At 44.8% G+C, this 22,073-nt stretch overlaps 1 protein-coding gene across 1 annotated transcript in view; it reads left to right on the forward strand.

The window, feature by feature from the left end:
* Positions 1–22,073, forward strand: part of LOC122789852 (THO complex subunit 2-like) — a 2,223,396-nt gene that overhangs the window by 193,035 nt on the left and 2,008,288 nt on the right. The window contains exons 4-5 of the mRNA XM_044057286.1: positions 7,750–7,914; positions 8,399–8,689. Coding sequence (XP_043913221.1) covers positions 7,750–7,914; positions 8,399–8,689 — 456 coding nt within the window. The remainder of the gene's footprint in view (positions 1–7,749; positions 7,915–8,398; positions 8,690–22,073) is intronic.

Here is a 22,073-nt window from a genome sequence, read left to right on the forward strand (position 1 = left end):
TTTATGGAGTCAACATTGTCACAGCCTGTAAACAATGATTCCTATCATACCTTGCCTGCAACTAGAGTTCCTATGGTGGGCAGAGGCCTGCCACCATAACAAGGGACTGCCATTTACTCCACCCCCTGCCACCCAAACCGTAACTACAGACGCATCAGACAATGCTTGGGGGGGCTCATCTGGCAGGGAAGTGCATTCAGGGCAAATGGAGCCCAAATCAAATGCACCTACGTATCAATCAAAAAGAGATACTAACTGTACAGAATGCACTGACAGCCTTCAAGGACTACCTTCATCCAGGACAATTACTGATAGACAGACAACATCACAGTTATGTGGTACATAAACGAGCAGGGGGGGTACACACTTTTACCCCCTTTGCAGACTAGCAGTGGCATTGTGGAACACGGCCTTGACCTATCAAATACAACTACAAGCTCAATTCCTGCCAGGAAAGCTGAATACTCTGGCAGATGAACTAAGCAGAAATCTCATGGACCCACACGAATGGAAACTGGAGCCTCGGATTTTCAACATGTTGACACGCAAATGGGGGAGTCCAGACATGGGTCTTTTTGCCTCACCCCGGAACTATCAGTTGGACAAATTCTGCACAAGAACTCATCACAAAAAGCCTGGAAAGTGGATGCTCTATCATTCAGCTGGAAAAATCCATCAGTCTATGCTTTTCCCCCTTTGCCTCTGCTCTCCAAAGTTTTACTAAAAGTCAAACAGGACAAACCAAAAATGATTGATTGCTCCAGACTGGCCTCGCCAAGACTGGTATCCACTTCTGCGCAATGTGTCACACCTTCCACCGTGGCATTTGCCTCCGACACCTTACTTACTGTCTCAGCAGAGCAACCAAATTCTGCACACTCAGCTCCAACCTTTGAATCTTTCAGCGTGGCTCATCACCTAAATTCACCCTTAACATCCCTCAGGAAACCTGTGATGGATGCCATTTTGGAGGCAAGAAGGCCTGGTACTAGAAAGACTTATGCTGAAAAATGGAAAAGATTCTGTGCCTGGAATCAATCACAAGGGATAAGCACAGCAGTGCCCAATATTCCTCAGATTTTACAATAATGAACTGAGATGCTTCACAAGGGCCTGTCCTTTTCTTCCATAAAAATACATGTCTCAGCGATTTCAGCTCATTACAACACAGAGCCTCCCCTCTTCTCTCATCCTCTGCTAAAGCAGTATCTCAGGGGGGCCAAAAGCTTAAGACCACCCAGGAGAGCTCCAACCCCTGCCTGGGACCTCAATTTTGTATTGGAAAAACTCACTCTCCCTCCTTTCGAGACAGCTGCTACTGCAGACTTAAAATTTCTCTCCTGGAAAACAGCTTTCCTTTTAGCAGTCACTTCAGCTAGAAGGATTTCTGAATTACTGGCTCTTAGGCTGTGGAGCCTTTCATTATTTTTCATGCAGATAGTGTCTCTCTCAGGACCAGTCCATCCTTCATGCCTATGGTAGTATCCAATGTAGCTCTTAATCAGACCATTCGTTTGCCAGCTTTCTTTCCCAATCCACAGAATAAGGGGGAGAGGATTCTGCACTCATTGGATGTACACGGACAACTTAGATTTTACTTAAACAGGACAAAAACTCTAAGAAAATCTGAACAACTACTGGTGGCATTTGCTGCAGGGGGAGAGGGAAAGGCTGTTTCAAAGCAGGCTATTTCAAAATGGATAAGCCATTGTATTTGTTTCTGCTATATGCAGCATGGTAAAACTATCCCCCAGGGGATCAGATCTCATTCCACCAGGGCGTCCTCTACTTCTGCAGCTTTTCTCAGAGGTGTTCCTACCAGAGACATTCTAGAAGCTGCTACCTGGAGCTCAGTTCATACGTTCACCAAACATTACCATTTACCTTTCTTCTCTAAATCCAGAGCTGGCTTTGCCACTGCTGTCCTGCAGGGCCTTATAGCTGGTCCTAATGCTGTATAAATCCATCCTCCCAGCCCTAACTTTGGGAATCTACCCAAATGTAATGACTGCAACAGTGAAACACGAAGAACATAGTATAGTTGTGTACACTTAGCATAAATGTAGATGTTCTAGTGTAGTCACTGTTGCAGTCCTAGTTACCCTCCCTCCATCCCCCTGTTTTTCTCTTACTATACCTCTACTTTCCTTTACTATGCTTAAACGCCTTTTTAGTGTATTTGCTTTTGTTTGGAGGTATATCTTTGTGTTTTTAATTACTTAAATATTTGGCTCCTCATTTGGGGGGCACCTGACATCTGGGGCAAGAAAAACTGATGTAATGGCATCGGCTGCATGTTTTATACCCCTGACGTCATGGAAGAAGGGACAGCAACCGACGCAGGACCGAAGACTTTGTTAATCAGGCCGACTGAGGGCAACCTGCCAGCAGATTACCCAAATGTAATGACTGCAACAGTGAATACACTCAAACATCTACATTTATGGTAAGTGTACACAACTGTACTTTCCTTGCTGTCGGTTTTGTGCCTTATTTAAATCACGAACTATCCGTCGTCGGTATATTTTCGCTTCTAAATATTTTGGTGCTCGGTTCAATTATCCTGATATGTCTTCAGTAAGCCATCCGACTACCGACATTCCGAAAAAACTCAAAGATAAAGACACGCCGCCTATGTCCAAGGCTGCCGAAGACGCTTCTAAGCCAGTCGCCAGTTCGCCGGTACTCAGTGAGGCGCTTTTGCAGCCTCTGATACCCACTACTTCAGATTCGCAGGCCTCTAATGAAACCCATTCGGAGTCCGGTATGCCGCGATATGCTTCAACTGTGGAACCTGCGAATGTCTCTACCTTGGATGGGTCCAGAGCCGCTGTGCAGGCACCGGCTTCTGAGGGTGTACCCAGGCCCTACTGACTTGCTTATTAAACCAACGCCATCTTCTTCTTCAAGGCCTAAAACTCGAACCATGCTTAGAAAACTGACACCCAGACCACATGGTCAGGCCTCTATGCCTAAAAAAACAAATGATAAGAATGGCTGAAGACCTTATTACTTTAATCAGGGGAGGCCAGCCTTCCCCCTCTAAGAGACCTAGGACTGAGTTTGCTTACGATACTTCTGACCAGAATTCTGACTTTTCTGTTTCCTCTGATGACCAGGATTTAGCCTGATCTAACTATGAGGATTCTGATGCTGAGGACTTTATTCCCTCTGCCCATCCCCCCCCACCCACCCACCCACCACAGAAGATTTCTCTTTTGGTGAAACCTTGCATACTCTCAGGGAGTATTTTCTTTGGGAAAGTCAGGATTTCTCTGATTCTAAAGAGGCATAGGGATTTCTTACTCCTGCCATAGCACAGGCCTTTAGCCATACCTCCTGTACTACACACTGTTGATGCCTTTTCGGAATCTAGCTTGGCCCCTGACTATTTACCTCCTGCTCCCAGAAAACCTGATAGATATTACAGGGTCCCTGACTCTCACAAGTTCCTTTTTAAAAATCCTACTGCGGATCCTGAGACCATTTCACAGGGACCCAAGGGCATTAAAGCCACTACTGCCAAAAATCCAGGGCGCAGGATAAATGGGGTAAGAATGTATACACTTCTGCAACTTTAGCCATTAGGGCTTTAAACTGCTAGTTTCATTTGTTAAAATAGCAGCATATTATTTGATTGCTTAAACAGAAAATGATGTTGATTCCTGAATGTGCTGAAAATAAGGATTTACAGGATTTACTGCATTCAGCTGAACAAGTTGGAAAACATACTTTGCAGTGTGGTTTTGAGTCGCTAGAGACATCTTGCAGGGCTGCTGTAACTGTACTTAGAAGGCATGCTTGGCTTAAGGAGCAATCCTTGCCAGATCATGTTAGAGAAATTACTGGATGCTCCCTTAAACCTGGGCCACCTGTTTGGTAACAAAGCAGAAGAAGTTCTTAAAAAGATGGAGGAAAAAGCTAAATCTATGCAAACTGTTAAAGATTTTTTACAAGTATAACCTTCAAGGTTTAGTAGGCATTGGCCTTCCAAGAAGTGGTCCTTTCCTTCCTCTTCCAGACCTTCTCAGTCTAAACCCAGATTCATCAGAGTTCCCAGGCTTCAGTCCTAGGGTATGAACAGGACTAAGCAGTGGGGGGCCTCCACTTCCAAATCTGGGAGTAATAACCCCCCCCCCCCATGGTAAACTGTCTCAATGACTTTTTTTTAAACTTCCAAGCACTTCAAGATGCTGACTCTTCACCAGTTGCTCCCTATGATAGGCAAAGACACCTGGTTGGCAACACTAGATTTTAAGGAAGCATACCTGCACATCCCAGTCAGGGAATCTTACAAGAAGATACCTTGCGCTTCAAAGCAGGCTACACACACTATCAGTTCTCTGCACTGCCCTTTGGCTTATCTACTGCATCCAGAGTATTCACAAAGTGCCTAGCTCCAGTCATTGCATTTTGCAGGCAAAGAAATATTCAAATATACCCATACCTGGACTATTGTCTAATTCAGGCAGAAAGCCAGGACATACTTTTGAATCATCAAGGGTGCTAACCTGTCTGGGGTACACCATAAACGAAAAGAAATCACACCTGGTACCCTGTCTACAAATTATATTCCTGGGAGAAAGCTTGAATACAACTTCCCAGATGGCTTTCCTCACGCCAGAGAAACAAATTCATTTGACAACCTACTTCAAACAAGTGGCCACAAAATCCCTGCTATCTGCAAGGCAAATATTACAAGCCATTTGGTTCATGACTTTCTGCTTTCTTCTAATTCCATATGCAAGACTGCATATGAGGAAACTACAGTGGTATCTAAAAAGCCTATGGTGTCAACATTCTCAGGGTCTAGAAGCAATGATTCCTATCATACCTTGCCTATGCCTAGAGTTCCTTTGGTGGGCAGAGGCCTGCCACCAAAACAAGGGGCTACCATTCACACTACCCCCTGCCGCCCAAACCCTAACGGACGCATCAGACTATGCATGGGGGGGCTCACCTGGCAGGGAAGTGCATTCAGGGCAAATGGAACCCAAGTCAAATGCACCTGCATATTGATCAAAAAGAAATGTTAGCTGTACTGAATGCTCCGACAGCCTTCAAAGACCACATTCTTCCAGGACAATTAATGGTAAAGATGGACAACACCACTGTTATGTGGTACATAAACAACCAGAGGGGTACACATTCTTACCCCCTCTGCAGACTAGCCATGACATTGTGGAACACAGCCCTGAGCTACCAAGTGCATCTACAAGCTCAATTCCTGCCAGGAAAGCTAAATACACTGGCAGACGAACTAAGCAGAAACCTCATGGACCCACACGAGTGGAAACTGGAACCAAGGATTTTCAACATGTTGACAAGCAAATGGGGGAGCCCAGATATAGACCTGTTTGCCTCCCCCCAGAACTATCAATTTGACACATTTTGCACAAGGACTCACCACAAACAAGCTTGGAAAGTGGATGCCTCTGTCATTCAGTTGGAAATATCTGTCAGTTTATGCCTTTCCTCCTCTGCCTCTGTTCTCCAAAGTACTACTAAAGATCAAACGACAAACCAAGGACAATTTTGATTGCACCAGACTGGCCACACCAGCACTGGGTATCCCCTCTTGCGCAGTGTCTCATTGTTGGCTCCATGGCATGGCACCTGCCTCAGACTCCTATCCTATTGTCTCGGCAGGAGAACCAGATTCTGCACCCTCTGCTTCAAACAATGAACATAGTAGCCTGACTAATTACCCAATCTCTCCTTTACCATCCCTGAGTAAACCAGTGATGGATATCATTTTAGAGGCAAGGAGGCCTAGTACTAGAAAATCTTATGCAGAAAAATGGAAAAGATTATTTGCCTGGAACCAGTCTCAAGGGATGAGCACAGCAGTGCCCAATTTACCTCAGATTTTACAGTACTTAACTGAGATGCTTCACAAGGGCCTGTCTTTCTCCTCCATCAAAATTCACACCTCAGCCATTTCAGCTCATTATAACACAGAACCTCTCCTATTCTTGCATCCCCCTGCTCAAGAAGTTCTTCAGAGGGGCCAAACATTTACGACCACCCAGGAGAGCTCCTACTCCAGCCTGGGGCCTTAACTTTGTATTGGAGAAACTCACTGTTCCTCCTTTCAAGCCAGCTTCTACTGCAGACTTAAAATTCCTTTCTTGGAAAACAGCTTTCCTTTTAGCAATCACTTCAGCAAGAAGGGTATCTAAATTACAGGCCCTTATGGCAGTGGAGCCTTTCATCATCTTTCATGCGGACAGGGAGTACCCGAGGACCCGTCCCTCCTTCATGCCCAAGGTGGTATCCCGTGTAGCCCTTAATCTGTCCATTCATTTGCCAACCTTCTTTCCTAATCCGCAGAACAAAGGGGAATGGATACTGCACTCATTAGATGTGCATAGACAATTTAGATTCTACTTGGACAGGACTAAACCGCAAAGGAAGTCTAAACAACTGCTGGTGGCAATTGCTGCTGGGGCAGAGGGGAAGGCTATTTCAAAGCAAACCATTTCCAAATGGATAGGCCATTGCATTCATTTCTGCTACAAGCACCATGGAAAACCTATCCCGCAGGGTATCAGACCCCACTCAACCTGGGCTGCATCTACCTCTACAGCCTTTCTCAGAGGCATCCCTACCTGGGACATCCTAGAAGCTGCTACCTGGAGTTCTGTACATACTTTCACCAAGCATTACCATCTGCCTATTTTCTCTAAATCCAGAGCTGGCTTTGCCACTGCAGTCTTGCAGGGCCTTATAGCTGGTCCTAATACTATCTAAATTCCTCCTCCCATCCTTAGCTTTGGGAATCTACCCAAATGTGATGACTGCAGCAGTGAAACATGAACATAGTACAGTTGTGTACACTTACCATAAATGTAGATGTTCGAGTGTATACACTGTTGCAGTCCTGGTTACCCTCCCTCCAGCCCCCTTACTTCTTTTGGCTATACCTCTACTCTCCTTTACTATGCACAAAAGCTTTTTGGTGTATTTGCTTTTTTGTTGGTGGTATAACCTTGTATATTTATAGATTTAATTGCTTCCCATTAGGGGGGCACCTGACATCTGGGGCAAGAAAAACTGATGTAATGGCATCGGCTGCATGTTTTATACCCCTGACGACCAGACGTCACGGAAGAAGGGACAGCAACCGACGCAGGACCCAAGACTGTTAATCAGGCCAACTGAAGGCTACTGCAAGCAGATAACCCAAATCTGATGACTGCAACATTGAATACACTCGAACATCTACATTTATGGTAAGTGTACACAACTGTACTTTCTCTAGGATGGTGATGGGGTGGAGAGTTTCTACCAGTTCCATTTTTACAGATTGGGTTTGTGGCTGGAGAACATCCCTCTGTTGAGAGTAGTCAAGAAAAAAGCTGGTTTGGAAAGTTTTGTATTATGACATCTGCTGACCAGATCTTGAAGGTCTTTGTTAAGGCTGGCATTCTGTGCAACTCTGGCGTATGGTGATGTACACTTTGTGTCTGTTGGGGTAGATTAATATACAAGAAAAGTGTAAAGGTTACAGATACCTTTAAATACTTAACTTCAGATGAGTTTGTTTTGACAGTGTTTATAGTGGTAAAAGGTCTTGAAAGTATATGGATGTTATATAACAAAAATTAATTTCTAATGTTAATTTTTTATGGGTCTGTCATAGTTTCTGATTTGCTGGAGATCTTGTCATCCCTCCTTCACAAATTTGTTTTATTAAATGCTTAAATCAGCACTTCATAATGGTGTTTTTTTCCCCTTTCTTTGCAGTGCCATGATACTTTGGTACAGTTTGGTGTTTTTTTGGCTTCCAATCTTAGCACAGAAGATTATATCAAGCAGGTTCCTTCAGTTGATGTTCTTTGTAACCAGTTCCATACACCCCATGATGCTGCTTTCTTCCTTTCAAGACCAATGTATGCCCATCACATTTCAGTAAGTAGAAAAATTCTTTGTCTTAAAACATATTACTCCCTTTGGAAGTGCTCTTCCTTCGGTGGTAAGAAAATAATCTTTTATTACTAGTTTAGCTTTGTAGTTCTTAGAGCCATATTTTTATTCAAACCAAAAAGTTGGTGTAGCCATGAGATGGAGATTTCATGATACTAGCAAGATATAGTTGTTTAAAATATCAGAACACTTGCTGCAGTCTCTAGTGCAAATTTTGATTTTTAAAACAAGTTTATAAACTGTAGCTGATAAAAATTTTAATGTTGAATGAGCATGGCAGTTTACTCCTTAGATTAATTTACTGTTGTTTCAGGATTTCTTACTAATTCCCCATTGCATTTTTAATTCAGGATGACTGCAGCATATTTTTTTAACCTTGAGTTTTTTTTTTTTTTTTTGGTCAAGTCACTGCAACAGGCAACTTTTGATAATCTGCTATATTTTTTCTTCCCCAAATTTCCATCTGCAGTCAAAGTATGATGAATTGAAGAAAGCTGAGAAGGGAAACAAACAGCAGCAGAAAGTACAGCAACAGAAAGTGCACAAGTACATCACAGCTTGTGAAGTTGTAATGGCACCCGTCCATGAGGCTGTAGTCTCATTGCACCTACCTAAAGTTTGGGATGATATCAGTCCACAATTCTATGCAACATTCTGGTCACTTACAATGTATGACCTGGCTGTTCCTCTAAGTAGTTACGACCGGGAAGTCAACAAACTGAAGATGCAAATGAAAGCTGTAGAAGAAAATATGGAAATGGTGCGTCTTTTACATGAATTTGGTTTCTGTTCTACTGAATTTTTTTTCTCTTTTTTGTCCTTGCATTTCATCAGTGTATGAACGTTGTCAGCAGCCTAGTTTTAACTTTTTGGAGGCTGCATTTTTGTTATATTAAAATGTTTTATACACGTTGCGTTTCTCACTAAAGGGTCCTATAAATAAGGATTGTTATTGCCATCATAATGTGAGTAACAGTGGTGTATATTTGTCCGCCTTTTTGTTTAATGTCTGAAACGAATTTTTACGTAGCTATTTCACATCATCATTTAGCTGAACTTTTTAATAAATTGATTTTAACTTGTTTTTGCTTCTGTCCTAAGGAGAGTTGTTGCATATAACAAGAAAACAGTTGCTCTGACTTCAGTGGGACTTCCTCAGTGAGTAGTTAGGATTTTCTCTGTCATTAGTTATGCAACTTCTGTCTTGTTACAGCTCTAAACTGGCATGTACAGTTCATTCAGTGCATGCCATGTTGTCCTTCTCCATGGTGGTAGAATATATTTGTCCCTTGCACTAGTGACATATGCGCTGCTCACACAGTTCAGGTCTTACTTCTGTATTTGACGTGAAAAGCATTCAAGACCTATAACTACAAATGTTTATAGTATTTCTGCGGCTTCCAGGTCATGAGCTTAGATCCTAAACCATCACGGTCTGTGTTTGAGTAATGTGAATGTGATCAAGCATTGCTTTAAGTTACAGTTTTCTGTCTGGACACTTGGAGAACATCCAAATTAAACGCTTATCTGACTTCCGTCAAGATGACCATGTTTAAAGGAATGTAAACAGACATCAGCACAATAGACTTTTTTTGAAAATCCAGGCTGTTCTAGAGGATTGGGTGTTTGAAACTGTAATAGGCTAGATGTTGGTCACACTCCACCTCTGAAATGGTCTGTGAACTTGTTATTCTGCTTGGCTCTTGATTGCGTGGTCAGTCTCATTCTCTTTGTTAATCAAAAAGTGGGCTATGAAATATGCCCCCTAGTAGCCCATTGCTGCAAGCCGAGTTACGTAATGCACAGCTGAGGGTGCTATACCTGTTAGGGTTCACACTCATGGGTTGAAAGTCTGCTGCGGCCTCCACAGTCAGCAGGCCCCAGAGGATAGCTCTTGGTGTATGTTATGTTTCATCTCTTTTAAGTTTGATTGGACCAGTCCTTGCAGGTGCTTGAGCACACCCTTTTGGAGTTTGATTCGAGTCCAGTATTGAACAGGCCTCACCAACCCCAACTTTTCCTCCATAAGTTCTTCTGCTGTCAGAGTCCCATTTACCCAATCTGTACCACTTGCCCATTGCATGATTGACCCTGAGCTTGTCCGTTAAGGGACAGGCTGACCCATTCCAGAAGTAGAGTTTGGCAGATTCTTTGTAATCCTTTCCATTTTTGTCCTCGGGAAAGGAGATGTGGAAGACCCAAAGACCTTTATCACTGAGAGGTTAAAGACAGTCCGAGCCAGCAGTGCAAGCAACAGCTCCTGAGCCCAAGCTCCTCCCCTCCCATGATCCACTGCTACCCCTAATCCTCTAATCTTGTTTCCTGTGAATTGAGAGTGGATGTGCTCTCTGAAGCTGAAGCCTTCTTTAAAAAGAAGTAGCTCCTTTTCCTGTATTTCTTGGGATTTTTTCTCTTCCCCCTTCTCTCTCTCCTCTTTTAGTAGCTAGTTCCCTCCCCCCAATTAGCTGGTTGGGCAGTCTGTTAGTTTTTTTCCCTGGCTTTCCCGCCTTGTTCCATTAGTGGTAATTCCCTTCCTTGCTCTTTCTCTCCTTTGGGTGTGTGTGTGCGCGCGTGCGAGAGAGTGAGTGCGCACGTGCGAGAGAGTGAGTGTGCGCGTGCGAGGGGAGTGTGCACACACGTTTTTGTTGTCAGGATGTTGGACAAGCCCTCTGGGTCAAATGCTGCTCCTTATGCCGTCGGAAGTTAGCTCCCACCGATGCACAAGGAGTGCGTCTACTGTCTAGGAGAGCCCCATTTAGAGGTTGAATGTGAAATCTGTGTGTGATTCAACCCCAGGGCTCTCCTAGACCGTAGAAATAAGTTGCTTAAAGGGCTTGCTAAAGGGGGGGGGGGTCCCTGGTGTCTGGTTCCCCCTTTAAAGTCCCTTCAGATCCCAAGAGGAAGCCTTCTTCCTCTTGGGACTCCTGCAAAAAGACTTAGGCTCATGGATCCCAGTTCCCTGGATCGGAGTCCAGCCTCGGAGGCATTGGCTCCAGGGTTCTCAGCTCTCTTAATCAGTTCCAGCTCCTCAGAGGCTCGGATGTCCTCTGATCTGATCAGGTCCAAAACTCCCACAGATCTAACTAGTCCGTCGGATCCGTCCATAGGGTCCTTACTGCCCTCTGATCCATCCAGGCCGTTAGATCTGACTGCTTCCTTGGAGCCCCTCATTATTGATGACGTCCTGGCCACTAATAGAAAGTTGGGTCCGAGGCAGTCCAATAGGTCCTCCTGAAGAGACTGCAGACCTTCAGCTTGGTCAGACCATTCTTCCATTTCCCCCAGGTTTTCCAGATGTTTGCCCCTTTCAGACATGGATCGGAGGATGAGGAGTTTCCTCAAAGCTCAAATTGAACTTGACTTGTTACCGTCTCCTAGCCACTTGCCCGAGTGATCTTCACCTTCATCAGAACATCCTCTCTCCTAGTCCGACTCATCCGAATTCGGTTCCCCAGGGTCAGAGCATGCCCAGGGAGAGGCCGCCTGTGTCCAGTAATGTTTCCATTTCCACACTGCCTGGGTCCCTGGCAAGTTCAGCTCTGTTGCCCTTGGAGCTGGTGATGCTTCGGGCCTGAGATGTCTGCGGGAGCCACCGGCATGGGAGAGCTGCTCCAGTTTTTAGACCGTTCCCTTCCCTTGGGGGCATCCGCTTTGGACAGCTCAGGAGCAGTATTATCCTGGGACATTGGTGGTGTGTCGTGGTCCCCCTTCCACTCTGGTTGGCTTACCCGGCGGGTGTGAAGATGAGGCTTCCTCTAGTCCATTAGCCTTTTGGGTGATAGAGTGGACTGTCTCTGGTTGGTGGTAGCCTCTACCTCGGATGTAGACCCACCCCTGCCTTGTTCTGCCTTGGGAGGCGAGTTCTCGTCAGCCGTTCGGGGTCATCCCACCCATGAGCACCTTCAGAAGGGCATTACCCCATTGGGGTACCCTCCTCTTCCAAGTCCTCCCCAAAGGCCACAGTGGAGGAGCCTTCTCAGAAGACAACATGCAAGAGAAGCACTTGGACACCCCTCGAGAATCCCTCACTGAGGACATAGATTTCGAGGAAGGAGATGGGTCCCCCAGACTTCCGTCTGAGGATGTTTCCTTTGAGGACATCCTTGAGATCCTGAAATAATAGTGCGGGTGGTCTCTCCCCCCCCCCCTCCACCTTGACCTTGGAGGAATCCATGATGTTCTTCGTGTTTCACTGTTGCAGTCATCACACTTGGGTTATCCTGCCAGGGGTAGCCCTCAATCGGCCCAAATACCAGAGGCTTAGTATTTCTGCATCGGTTGTTGTCACTCCAGGACCGACGTCAGGTTGTCAGTGGTAGTAAAAACAGGCAGCCAATGCCATTACATCAGTATTTCTTGCCAAGGAGCCCGAAGAAGATCACACGAGTGCCAGTCGGCTGCTATCTGCGTTTTCGTTTCCGAAATTGAAGTTGAAGTCTTGTAAAGCTAAGTACCCTGTTGGGGATCCTTTTTTCTTGCTCTAACCGATGTCAGAAAAAGTTAATAATTGTCTCGCCTGTGGAAAGCAAATACCACACTGAGATTTCCATTCTTTCTGCATCACCTGTTTAGGGCCAGACCACGATGTTCCTTGCTGTTGCTTTTGTACTTTGTTCAACACCAGAACTATACGTCGTCAGGTCCTTATCGTAGCTAAATACTTTCGCGCTCGATCTCCGTATTCTGAAATGGCTTTGGTAAGCCATCTGACTACTGATCTTCTGAAAAAACATAAGGATAAAGACAGAGACAGACCGCACATGTTCAAAACTGCCGACAACGCTTCCGTTAAGCTAGTCGCCAATTTGTTGGTACTCCGTGAGGTGCTTTCGCAACCTTTGATGCCTGCTTTTATGGATTCACAGGCCACTACCGAGACCCGTTCAGAGTCCGGTATGCTGTGAGACTCTTCTTTGACTATGGAACCTGCAGATGTCTCTATCTTGGATGGGTCCGGAGCCGCTGTGCAGCCACCGGCTTCCGAGGAAGCTCTTCGCACTTCCGATACTCGACACAAACCGACGACGACTTTCGCATCTTCAGTTCTTTCTAAAACTACCAAGTTTCTAAGGCCCGGGGTACACACTATGCCTAAAAAAACGATGACCCAAGCTCAAGCACCAGCTTCCATGCCTCAGTCTGAAATGCTTAAAATGGCGGAAGACCTTATCATGCTGATTAGGGTGAAGCCAGCCTACCCCTTCTAAAAGAAAGAGACTTTTCCCCAGCAGCTTTATCTCACCAAGAGTGCGATGATACTGAGGTTTTTGATTATAAAGACATGCCCTTATCTGCTTAAGAGGATTCAGATGCAGAAGAATCCATTCCTTCTGCCTCTCCTCCAGAGGATTTTTATTTTGGTTAAACCCTACATACCTTCAGAGAGCATTTCCAAAAAGAGACTCAGGGAATTTTTAGATTTACCACAGCACACAGACCCTTAGAGCTATTCCTCCTGTTCTGGATGTTGTGGATGATGTTTTCATGGAATCCAGTTTAACTCCTGATACTCTAACTCCTGCTCCCAGAAAACCTGACCGGTAATAGAGTCCCTGACTCACACAAATTTATTTTCAAAAATACTACTGCTGACCCAGAGGTCATCTCCCATGGACCTGAAGGAATAAAAGCAACCACAGCTAAGAATCCCACCTCTTCGGACAGGGATTCCCGAGCTTTAGACAGATGGGGTAAAAAAGTATACACCTTTGCAACTCTTGCCATTAGAGCATTAAATTGTCAGTTCCACATGCTGAAATTCCAGCAACATACTGTAGAACTTATTAAGCAAAAATTATCTACTTTTCCAGACTGTGCAGAAAATAAAGAATTACAGGCGCTTATGCATTCTGCAAGCCAAGATGTTCGTGTTTCACTGTTGCAGTCATCACATTTGAGTAATCTGCTGGCAGGTTGCCCTCAGTCGGCCTGAATAACAATCTTGGGTCCTGCGTCGTTTGCGGTCTCCTCTTCCATGACGTCAGGTCGTCAGGGGTATAAAACATGCAGCTGACGCCATTTTATTCAGTCTTTCTTGCTGCGCTGTGCCCGAAGCAGAAGCAGTTCCCAAGTGCAGGTCGGCCGACTCCTGAAATTTTCGCATTCGAGTTTCAGAACTCAAGTCTTCAATTAAAGCTAAGTACCCCATTGGGGAAACTTTTTCTTGCTCCTTACCGATGTCAGTAAAAGTTAATAATTGCATTACTTGTGGGAAGCAAATACATCATAAGGATTTTCATTTGTACTGTATTCCTTGCCTAGGCCCAGATCATAACGTGCCTTCCTGTCAGTTTTGTGCTGGATTTAACCAATGCACTATTAAGCGTCTGTATATTTTTGCTTCGAAATATTTTGGATCCAGATTTAATTACCTTGAAATGTCATCGGATAGCAATCCAACTACCAGAGTTCACAAAAAACGCAAAGAAAAAGACAGAGACAGACCACTGAGGTGCAAAACCGACGACGAAGCTTCTCCTAAGCCAGTCGCCCGTTCGCCAGTACTCAGATGCTTTTGCAGCCCCTGATACCCGCTGTTTTTGAGTCGCAGGCCTCTACCGAGACCCATGCGGAGTCTGGTATGCCGCGAGATTCTCAGAATATTGAACACATGGATGTCTCTCCCTTGGATGGGTCCAGAGCAGTCACCGGCTTCTGAGGGTGTTTTCAGGCCTCAACATTTTTATGTAAAACCGACGCCAGCTTCTAAAACAAAATCAAAAACAACTTCTAAGTCTAAAAAAACGACCCATGAGCCACATGCTCAGGCCCATATGCCTAAAAAACAGATGATCAAATTGGCTGAGGACTTAATTACCTTGATCAGGGGTTCCCAACCCCCCTGCTAAGTGGCCTAGGCAAGACACTGACTATGAATCTTCAGATCTGGTTTCTATTTCTTCTGATCAGGAATTTTCTGTACCACCCTATGAGAATTCATATGCAGAAGAATCCATCCCATCTGCATCTCCTCCTGAGGATTATTCTTTTGGATAAACCTTGCATACTTTAAGGGAACATTTTCATTGGAAGAGTCAGGATTTCTCTGAATCAAAAAAGAGGCTTAGGGATTTCCTTCTTCCTTAGCATAGGCCTTTGGCTATACCTCCTGTATTAGACATTGCTGATGTGTTTTCGGAATCAAGCATGGCTGCTGATTCCCTACCTCTGGCTCCTAGTAAGCCAGACAGATATTACAGGGTTCCTGACTCCCACAAATTTCTATTCAAAAATCCTGCTTCTGATCCTGAAACGGTCTCACAGGGTCCCAAAGGTGTAAAGGCCTCTACAGCCAAAAATCCTTCCACCTCTGATAGAGATTCCAGGGCGCTGGATAGATGGGGAAAAAAGGTTTATACATCTGCAACCTTGGCAATTAGGGCCCTAAACTGCCAGTTTCATATGCTTAAATATCAACAGCATGTTATGTGTTTATTGAAATGGAAAATGATGTTGCTTTCTGATTGTGTGGAAAATAAAGAATTACAGGAATTATTACATGCAGCAGAGCAGGTTGGAAAGCATACTTTGCAATGTGGTTTTGATTCCTTGGAAGCCTCTTGCAGGGCTGCAGTTACTGGATCTGTGATTAGAAGGCATGCCTGGCTCAAGGATCAAAATTTGCCTGATCATGTTAAAGCTAAATTGTTGGATGCCCCTTTACAGCATGATACTCTGTTTGGTAATAAGGCAGAAGAGGTTTTAAAGAAAATGGAAGACAAAGCTAAATCTATGCAAACTGTAAAAGATTTCTTACAAATGCGGCCACCCAGATTCAGTAGGCACTGACTACTAAAAATTGGTCCTTTCCTGTGTCCAACAGAGTCTCTCAAGGCAAATCCAGGTGCTCAAAAGGCTCTAGATACCAATCACAGGGTTCTTACAGGTCAAAGCAATGGGGTGCCTCCACCTCCAAATCTGGAGGAAACAAAGCACAACGCTACAGTAAGCAGTCTCAATGACTTTCCTCTTAAATCACCAAGCACTTATCTTTTGGCAGCCCCCTTTGGGAGAAAATTAGCACTTAATGCTCAAAATTGGCAGTTAATTACGCAGGACAAGTGGGTATTAAATATAGTATCCCAGGGGTGCAGATTTCATTTCCATACTTTGCCAATTCCAAACGGTTGGCAAGATCTCCCACAAAATCAATGGGCAGAGGCTCAGAAACAAGTTACGTCCCTCATGGATATGGGGGCTATTCAACCAGTACCAAAACAGGAAAAAGGACAAAGTTTTTATTCAAGACTGTTCTTGGTACCCAGAAAAGACTATGCCTGGCGTCCAATACTGGACTTATCGATTTTGAACATGTTCTTGGACATTCCAACATTCAAAATGCTGACTTTACAACAGCTACTGCCTGTGATGGGCAAGAACGCTTGGTTAGTGACTCTAGACTTAAAAGAGGCATACCTGCATATCCCAGTAAGGGAATTATGCAGAAGATACCTTCGCTTCAAGGCAGGTTTTTTGCATTACCAATTCTCTGCACTGCCCTTTGTAAAGACCCTGGGCACAGTAGACAAGCCAAAGTGCCTGGCACCAGTAATTGCATTTTGCAGACAAAGAAGCATACAAATTTATCCTTACTTGGACGACTGTATCATTCAAGCAGAGAACAAGGACATTCTACTACAACATCTGGTGTTTGTAAAAAGGTGCTTAACATGCCTAGGGTACACAATAAACGAAAATAAATCACAACTGGTACCCTCTCAAAAAATTACATTCCTGGGTGCAAGCTTGAATACAAATGCCCAGATGGCTTACCTTACGCCAGACAAACAAAGGCAACTGACTACATACTTCAAACAGATGGCAACAAAAACCCAGTTATCTGCAAGACAAATTCTGCAGGCTTTGGGGTTCATGGCGTCCTGCATTCTACTAATTCCATATGCAAGACTGCATATGAGGAAACTTCAATGGTACCTGAAAAGTTTATGGAGTCAACATTGTCACAGTCTGGAAACAATGATTCCTCTCATTCCCTGCGTACAACAGGAGTTTCTTTGGTGGGCAGAGACATGTCACCAAAACAAGGGACTGTCATTCACTCAACCGCCTGCCACCCTAACTACAGACGCATCAGATTATGCTTGGGGGGCACACCTGGCGGGCAGATGCATTCAGGGCATATGGAGCCCAAAACAAATGCATCTGCATATCAACCAGAAAGAGATGCTAGCTGTTCAGAGTACCCTGACAGCCTTCAAGGACTTACTTCATTCAGGACAACTACTGAAAAAGACAGACAACACCACGGTTATGTGGTACATAAACAAGCAAGGGGGTACACATTCCTACCCCCTTTGCAGACTAGCCATGGCATTGTGGAACACAGCCTTGACTTACCAAGTACGTCTTCAAGCTCAGTTCCTGCCATAAAAACAAAATACTCTGGCAGACGACCTAAGCAGAAGTCTTATGGACCCGCACGAGTAGAAGCTGGATCCACAAGTCTTCAGCATGGTAACACAGAAATGGGGGAGACCAGACATAGATCTTTTTCCTCTCCCCAAAATTATCAACTGGACAAATTCTGCACAAGGGCTTATCACAGACAAGCATAGAAAGTGGATGCTCTATCCTTCAGTTGGAAAAACCTATCCATCTACGCCTTTCCCCCCTTTGCCTCTTCTCTCCAAGGTCTTACTAAAGGTCAGACAGGAAAAAACAAAAATTATCCTAATTGCTCCGGACTGGCCTCGCCAGCACTGGTACCCAATTCTAAGGAATATGTCTCCACTCCCTCCTTGGAACCTGCCTCAAATACCTCATCTACTGTCTCAGCAGAACAATCAAATTCTGGGCACTTGGCTCCAAACTCTGAATCTTGCAGGATGACTGATCATGTAATTATTCAAAGATTACCACTCAGTAAATCTGTTATGGATGTCATTTTAGAAGCCAAAAGGCCTAGTACTAGAAAATCTTATGCTGATAAATGGAAGAGATTCTGTGCTTGGAACCAAGCACACGGAACGGACACAGCAAAACCAAATATCCCCCAGATTTTACAATACTTGACTGAGATGCTTGACAAGGGCCTATCCTTCTCTTCAATAAAAATCCATGCCTCTGCCATCTCAGCTCATTACAACACGGAGCCTCCCATCTTTTCTCATCCTCTGCTAAAACATATCTTAGAGGGGCCAAAAATTTAAGGCCTCCCAGATCATCACCATCTCCTGCATGGGACCACAATTTTGTGCTGGAAAAACTCACCCTGCCTCCTTTTCAACCAGCAGCTACTGCGGATATGAAGTTTTTACCTTGGAAAACAGCTTTCCTTTTGGCAATCACTTCAGCAAGAAGGGTTTCAGAGCTACATGCTCTCATGGCTGTGGAGCCTTTTATTACATTTTACCCGGACAATGTGTCCCTCAGGACCAATCCTTCCTTTATGCTTAAGGTGGTATCCAGTGTGGCTCTTAACCAAACTATTCACCTGCCAACATTTTACCCAAATCTGCAGAACAAGGGTGAGCGGATTCTGCATTCATTGGATGTACACAGACTACTAAGATTCTACTTAAACAGGACCAAATCTCTAAGAAAGTCTGAGCAACTACTGGTGGCATTTGCTTCAGGTTGAGAGGAGAAGGCTATATCAAAGCAGACTATTTCTAAGTGGATAAGCCACTGCATTTGTTTCTGTACTTGCATCATGGTAAACCTGTACCCAAGGGAATCAGGTCGCATTCCACCAGAGCTTCCTCTACCTTAGTAGCCTTTCTCAGAGGAGTTCCAACCAAAGACAGTATAGAAGCTTCTGCTTGGAGCTCTGTTCATACCTTCACAAAGCATTATCATTTGCCTCTCTTCTCTAAATCCAGGGCAGGCTTTGCCTCTGCAGATGTTCGTGTTTCACTGTTGCATTCATTACAGTTGGGTTATCCTGCTGGCAGGCTAACCGCAGTCGCCTCGAGTTCCAAAGTCTAGGTCCGGCGTCAGTTGCTGTCGCCTCCTCCCTGATGTCAGTGCGCCAGGGGTATAAAAGATGCAGCCGACGCCATTTTTTTTTCAGTCTTCCTTGCCGTGCGGTGCCCGAAGCAGAAGCAGTTCGCAAGTGCCGGTCGGCCGACTCCTGAGATTTTCGAATTTCGGATCCGAAGTCTTCATTAAAGCTAAGTACCCCGTTGGGGAAACTTTTTTCTTGCTCCAGACCGATGTCAGAAAAAGTTAATAATTGTATTTCTTGTGGGAAGCAAATACCTCATAAGGATTTTCATTCTTACTGTATTCCTTGCCTAGGACCTGACCACGACATTGCTAGTTGTCGGTTTTGTGCTAGATTTAACCAATGCACTATTAAGCGTCGGTACGATTTTGCATTTCATTACTTTGGCAGAAGATTCAGTTGTATAATGCCGTCGGAACAGCCGACTACTGGAGTTTATAAAAAAACGCAAAGAAAAGCACAGGCATCCGAGGTCCAAAACTGACGAGGCTTCTGCTAGGCCTGTCTCCGGTTCTCAGTGAGGCGCTTTCGCAGCCCCTGACGCCTGCTACCTCAGAGCCACAGGCCGCTTCTGACTCCCACGTGGAGCCGACTAGGCCGCTGGAAACTCAAGGTATTGGACACTCAAACTATTCCCTCAGATGGGTCCAGAGCCGCTGAGCAGGCATCGGCTTCTGAAAGTGTTTTCAGGCCTACACAGTTGTATGTAAAACCAACTTCAATTTCAAAGGCAAAGACTAAAGACAAAGAAACAAGTACAGCGTTCTCCTGGACAGGCCTCCATGCCTAAAAAACAGATGCTTAAAATGGCCGAAGACCTGATTACTTTGATCAGGGGTTCCCATCCTCCTCCTGATAAGAGGCCTAGGCAAGAGATAGAATATGAATCTTCAGATCAGATTTCTATTTCCTCTGATTCCTCTTCTGAACAGGAATATTCTCTTCCTCCCTATGAGGATTCTGACGCTGAAGAACCTATTCCTTCAGCCTCTCCTCCTGAGGATTATTCTTTTCGGGAGACCCTGCACACTATGAGGGAGCATTTCCACTGGGAGAGCCAAGATTACTCAGAATCCAAGAAAAGGCTCAGAGACTTCCTTTTTTTTACCTCAGCACAGGCCCCTTGCTATTCCTCCTGTTTTAGACATTGTAGATTATGTATTTTCAGAGTCTGGCATGTCTCCTGACTCTTTGCCACCAGCTCCTGTTAAGACAGACAGATACTACAGGGTTTCTGATTCACATAAATTTCTTTAATAAAAACCCTGCTGCTGACCCAGAAACGATCTCTCAGGGTCCCAAAGGGGTCAAAGCATCCACTGCAAAAAAATCCTATCCCCTCTGATAGGGATTCAAGGGCCCTGGACAGATGGGGGGGAAAGATTTATACTTCTGCTACCTTGGCTATAGGAGCTTTAAATTGTCAGTTTCATATGCTTAAATATCAGCAATATCTTATGTCACTGCTTAAACAGAAAATGTTGACAAATTCAGACTGTGCAGAAAACAAAGAAATGCAGGATTTATTGCATGCAGCTGAACAAGTGGGAAAGCATACTTTGCAATTTGGTTTTGATTCTCTAGAGGCCTCCTGCAGGGCCGCTGCTACAGGTTCTGTTATTAGGAGGCATGCTTGGTTGAAAGAACAGAATCTGCCCGATCATGTTAAAGCAAAACTATTAGATGCTCCATTACAACATGATACCTTATTTGGTGTTAAATCAGAAGAGGTGTTGAAGAAAATGGAGGACAAAGCTAAATCTATGCAAACAGTCAAGGATTTCTTACAGGTACAGCCTCCCAGATTCAGCAGGAACTGGCCTACAAAGAATTGGTCCTTTCCAGTGTCAGGCCACAAAGAGGCAGATACAGACGCCCCAGAGGCAGATCACAGCCCCAAGGCTCATACAGGCCTAAACAATGGGGTGCTTCTACCTCCAAAAGCGGAGAGGAAAAATCACAGCCATACAGGAAACTGTCTCAATGACTTTCCCCTGCCAGCACCAAGCGCTTATCTTCTGGCAGCTCCTTTGGTGGGAAAACTAGCACTTTTTGCACAAAATTGGCACATGATCACCCAGGACAAATGGGTCTTAAATATCGTATCTCAAGGCTACAGGTTCCACTTTCACATCCTGCCAAGGCAAATCGGTATGCCAGACCTGCCACGCAATCAATGGGCAGAGGCACAAAAACAAGTTTCTTCCCTCATGGACATGAGAGCCATTCAGCAAGTACCACAACAAGAGCAGGGACTAGGATTTTACTCAAGGCTATTCTTGGTGCCCAGAAAGGACAAAGCATGGAGACCAATACTGGGCCTGTCTATACAAAACACATTCCTGGATATTCCAAAATTCAAAATGTTAACTCTGCAGCAGCTTCTGCCCATGCTGGGCAAGAAGGCATGGCTTGTGACGTTAGACCTAAAAGAGGCATACCTGCATGTCCCAATCAGACAATCATGCAGAAGATACCTCAGATTTATAGCTGGCTCAATGCACTACCAATTCTCTGCACTGCCCTTTGGCTTATCTACTGCACCCAGGGTCTTCACAAAATGCCTGGCACCAGTAATTGCATTTTGCATACAGAAAGGAATACAGATATATCCTTTCTTGGACAACTGCCTTATTCAAGCAGAGAACAAGGGCATTCTACTACAGCATCTGGCGTTTGTAAAAAGATTACTAACAGGCCTAGGGTACACAGTAAACGAAAAGAAATCAAAATTCGTACCCTCTCAAGAGATAATATTCCTGTGTGCAAGCTTAAATACAACTGCCCAAATGGCTTATCTCACGCCAGACAAACACAGACAACTGACTATTTCAAAATGTGGGAAACAAAAACCCAGATGTTCATAGTGTTATACTGCTGCAGTTATTACACTTGGGTTATCCTGCCGTCAGGCGGTTCCCCAGTCGGCCTGAGTTCCAAAGTCTTGGTCCTCCGTCGGTTGCTGTCACCTCCTCCCTGACGTCAGTGCGACAGGGGTATATAAGATGCAGCCGACGTCATTTTCTTCAGTCTTTCTTGCCGCTCGGTGCCCGAATTAAAAGCAGTTCGCAAGTGCCGGTCGGCTGTCTCCTGAGATTTTCATTCCGAATCCAGAACCGAAGTCTTATACAAAGCTAAGTACCCCATTGGGGAAACTTTTTCTTGCCTCAGACCGATG

This window comes from Protopterus annectens, chromosome 15.part0 (assembly GCF_019279795.1).
Source record: "Protopterus annectens isolate FY-2018-M chromosome 15.part0, PAN1.0, whole genome shotgun sequence".
Classification (NCBI taxonomy): Eukaryota; Metazoa; Chordata; order Ceratodontiformes; family Protopteridae; genus Protopterus; species Protopterus annectens.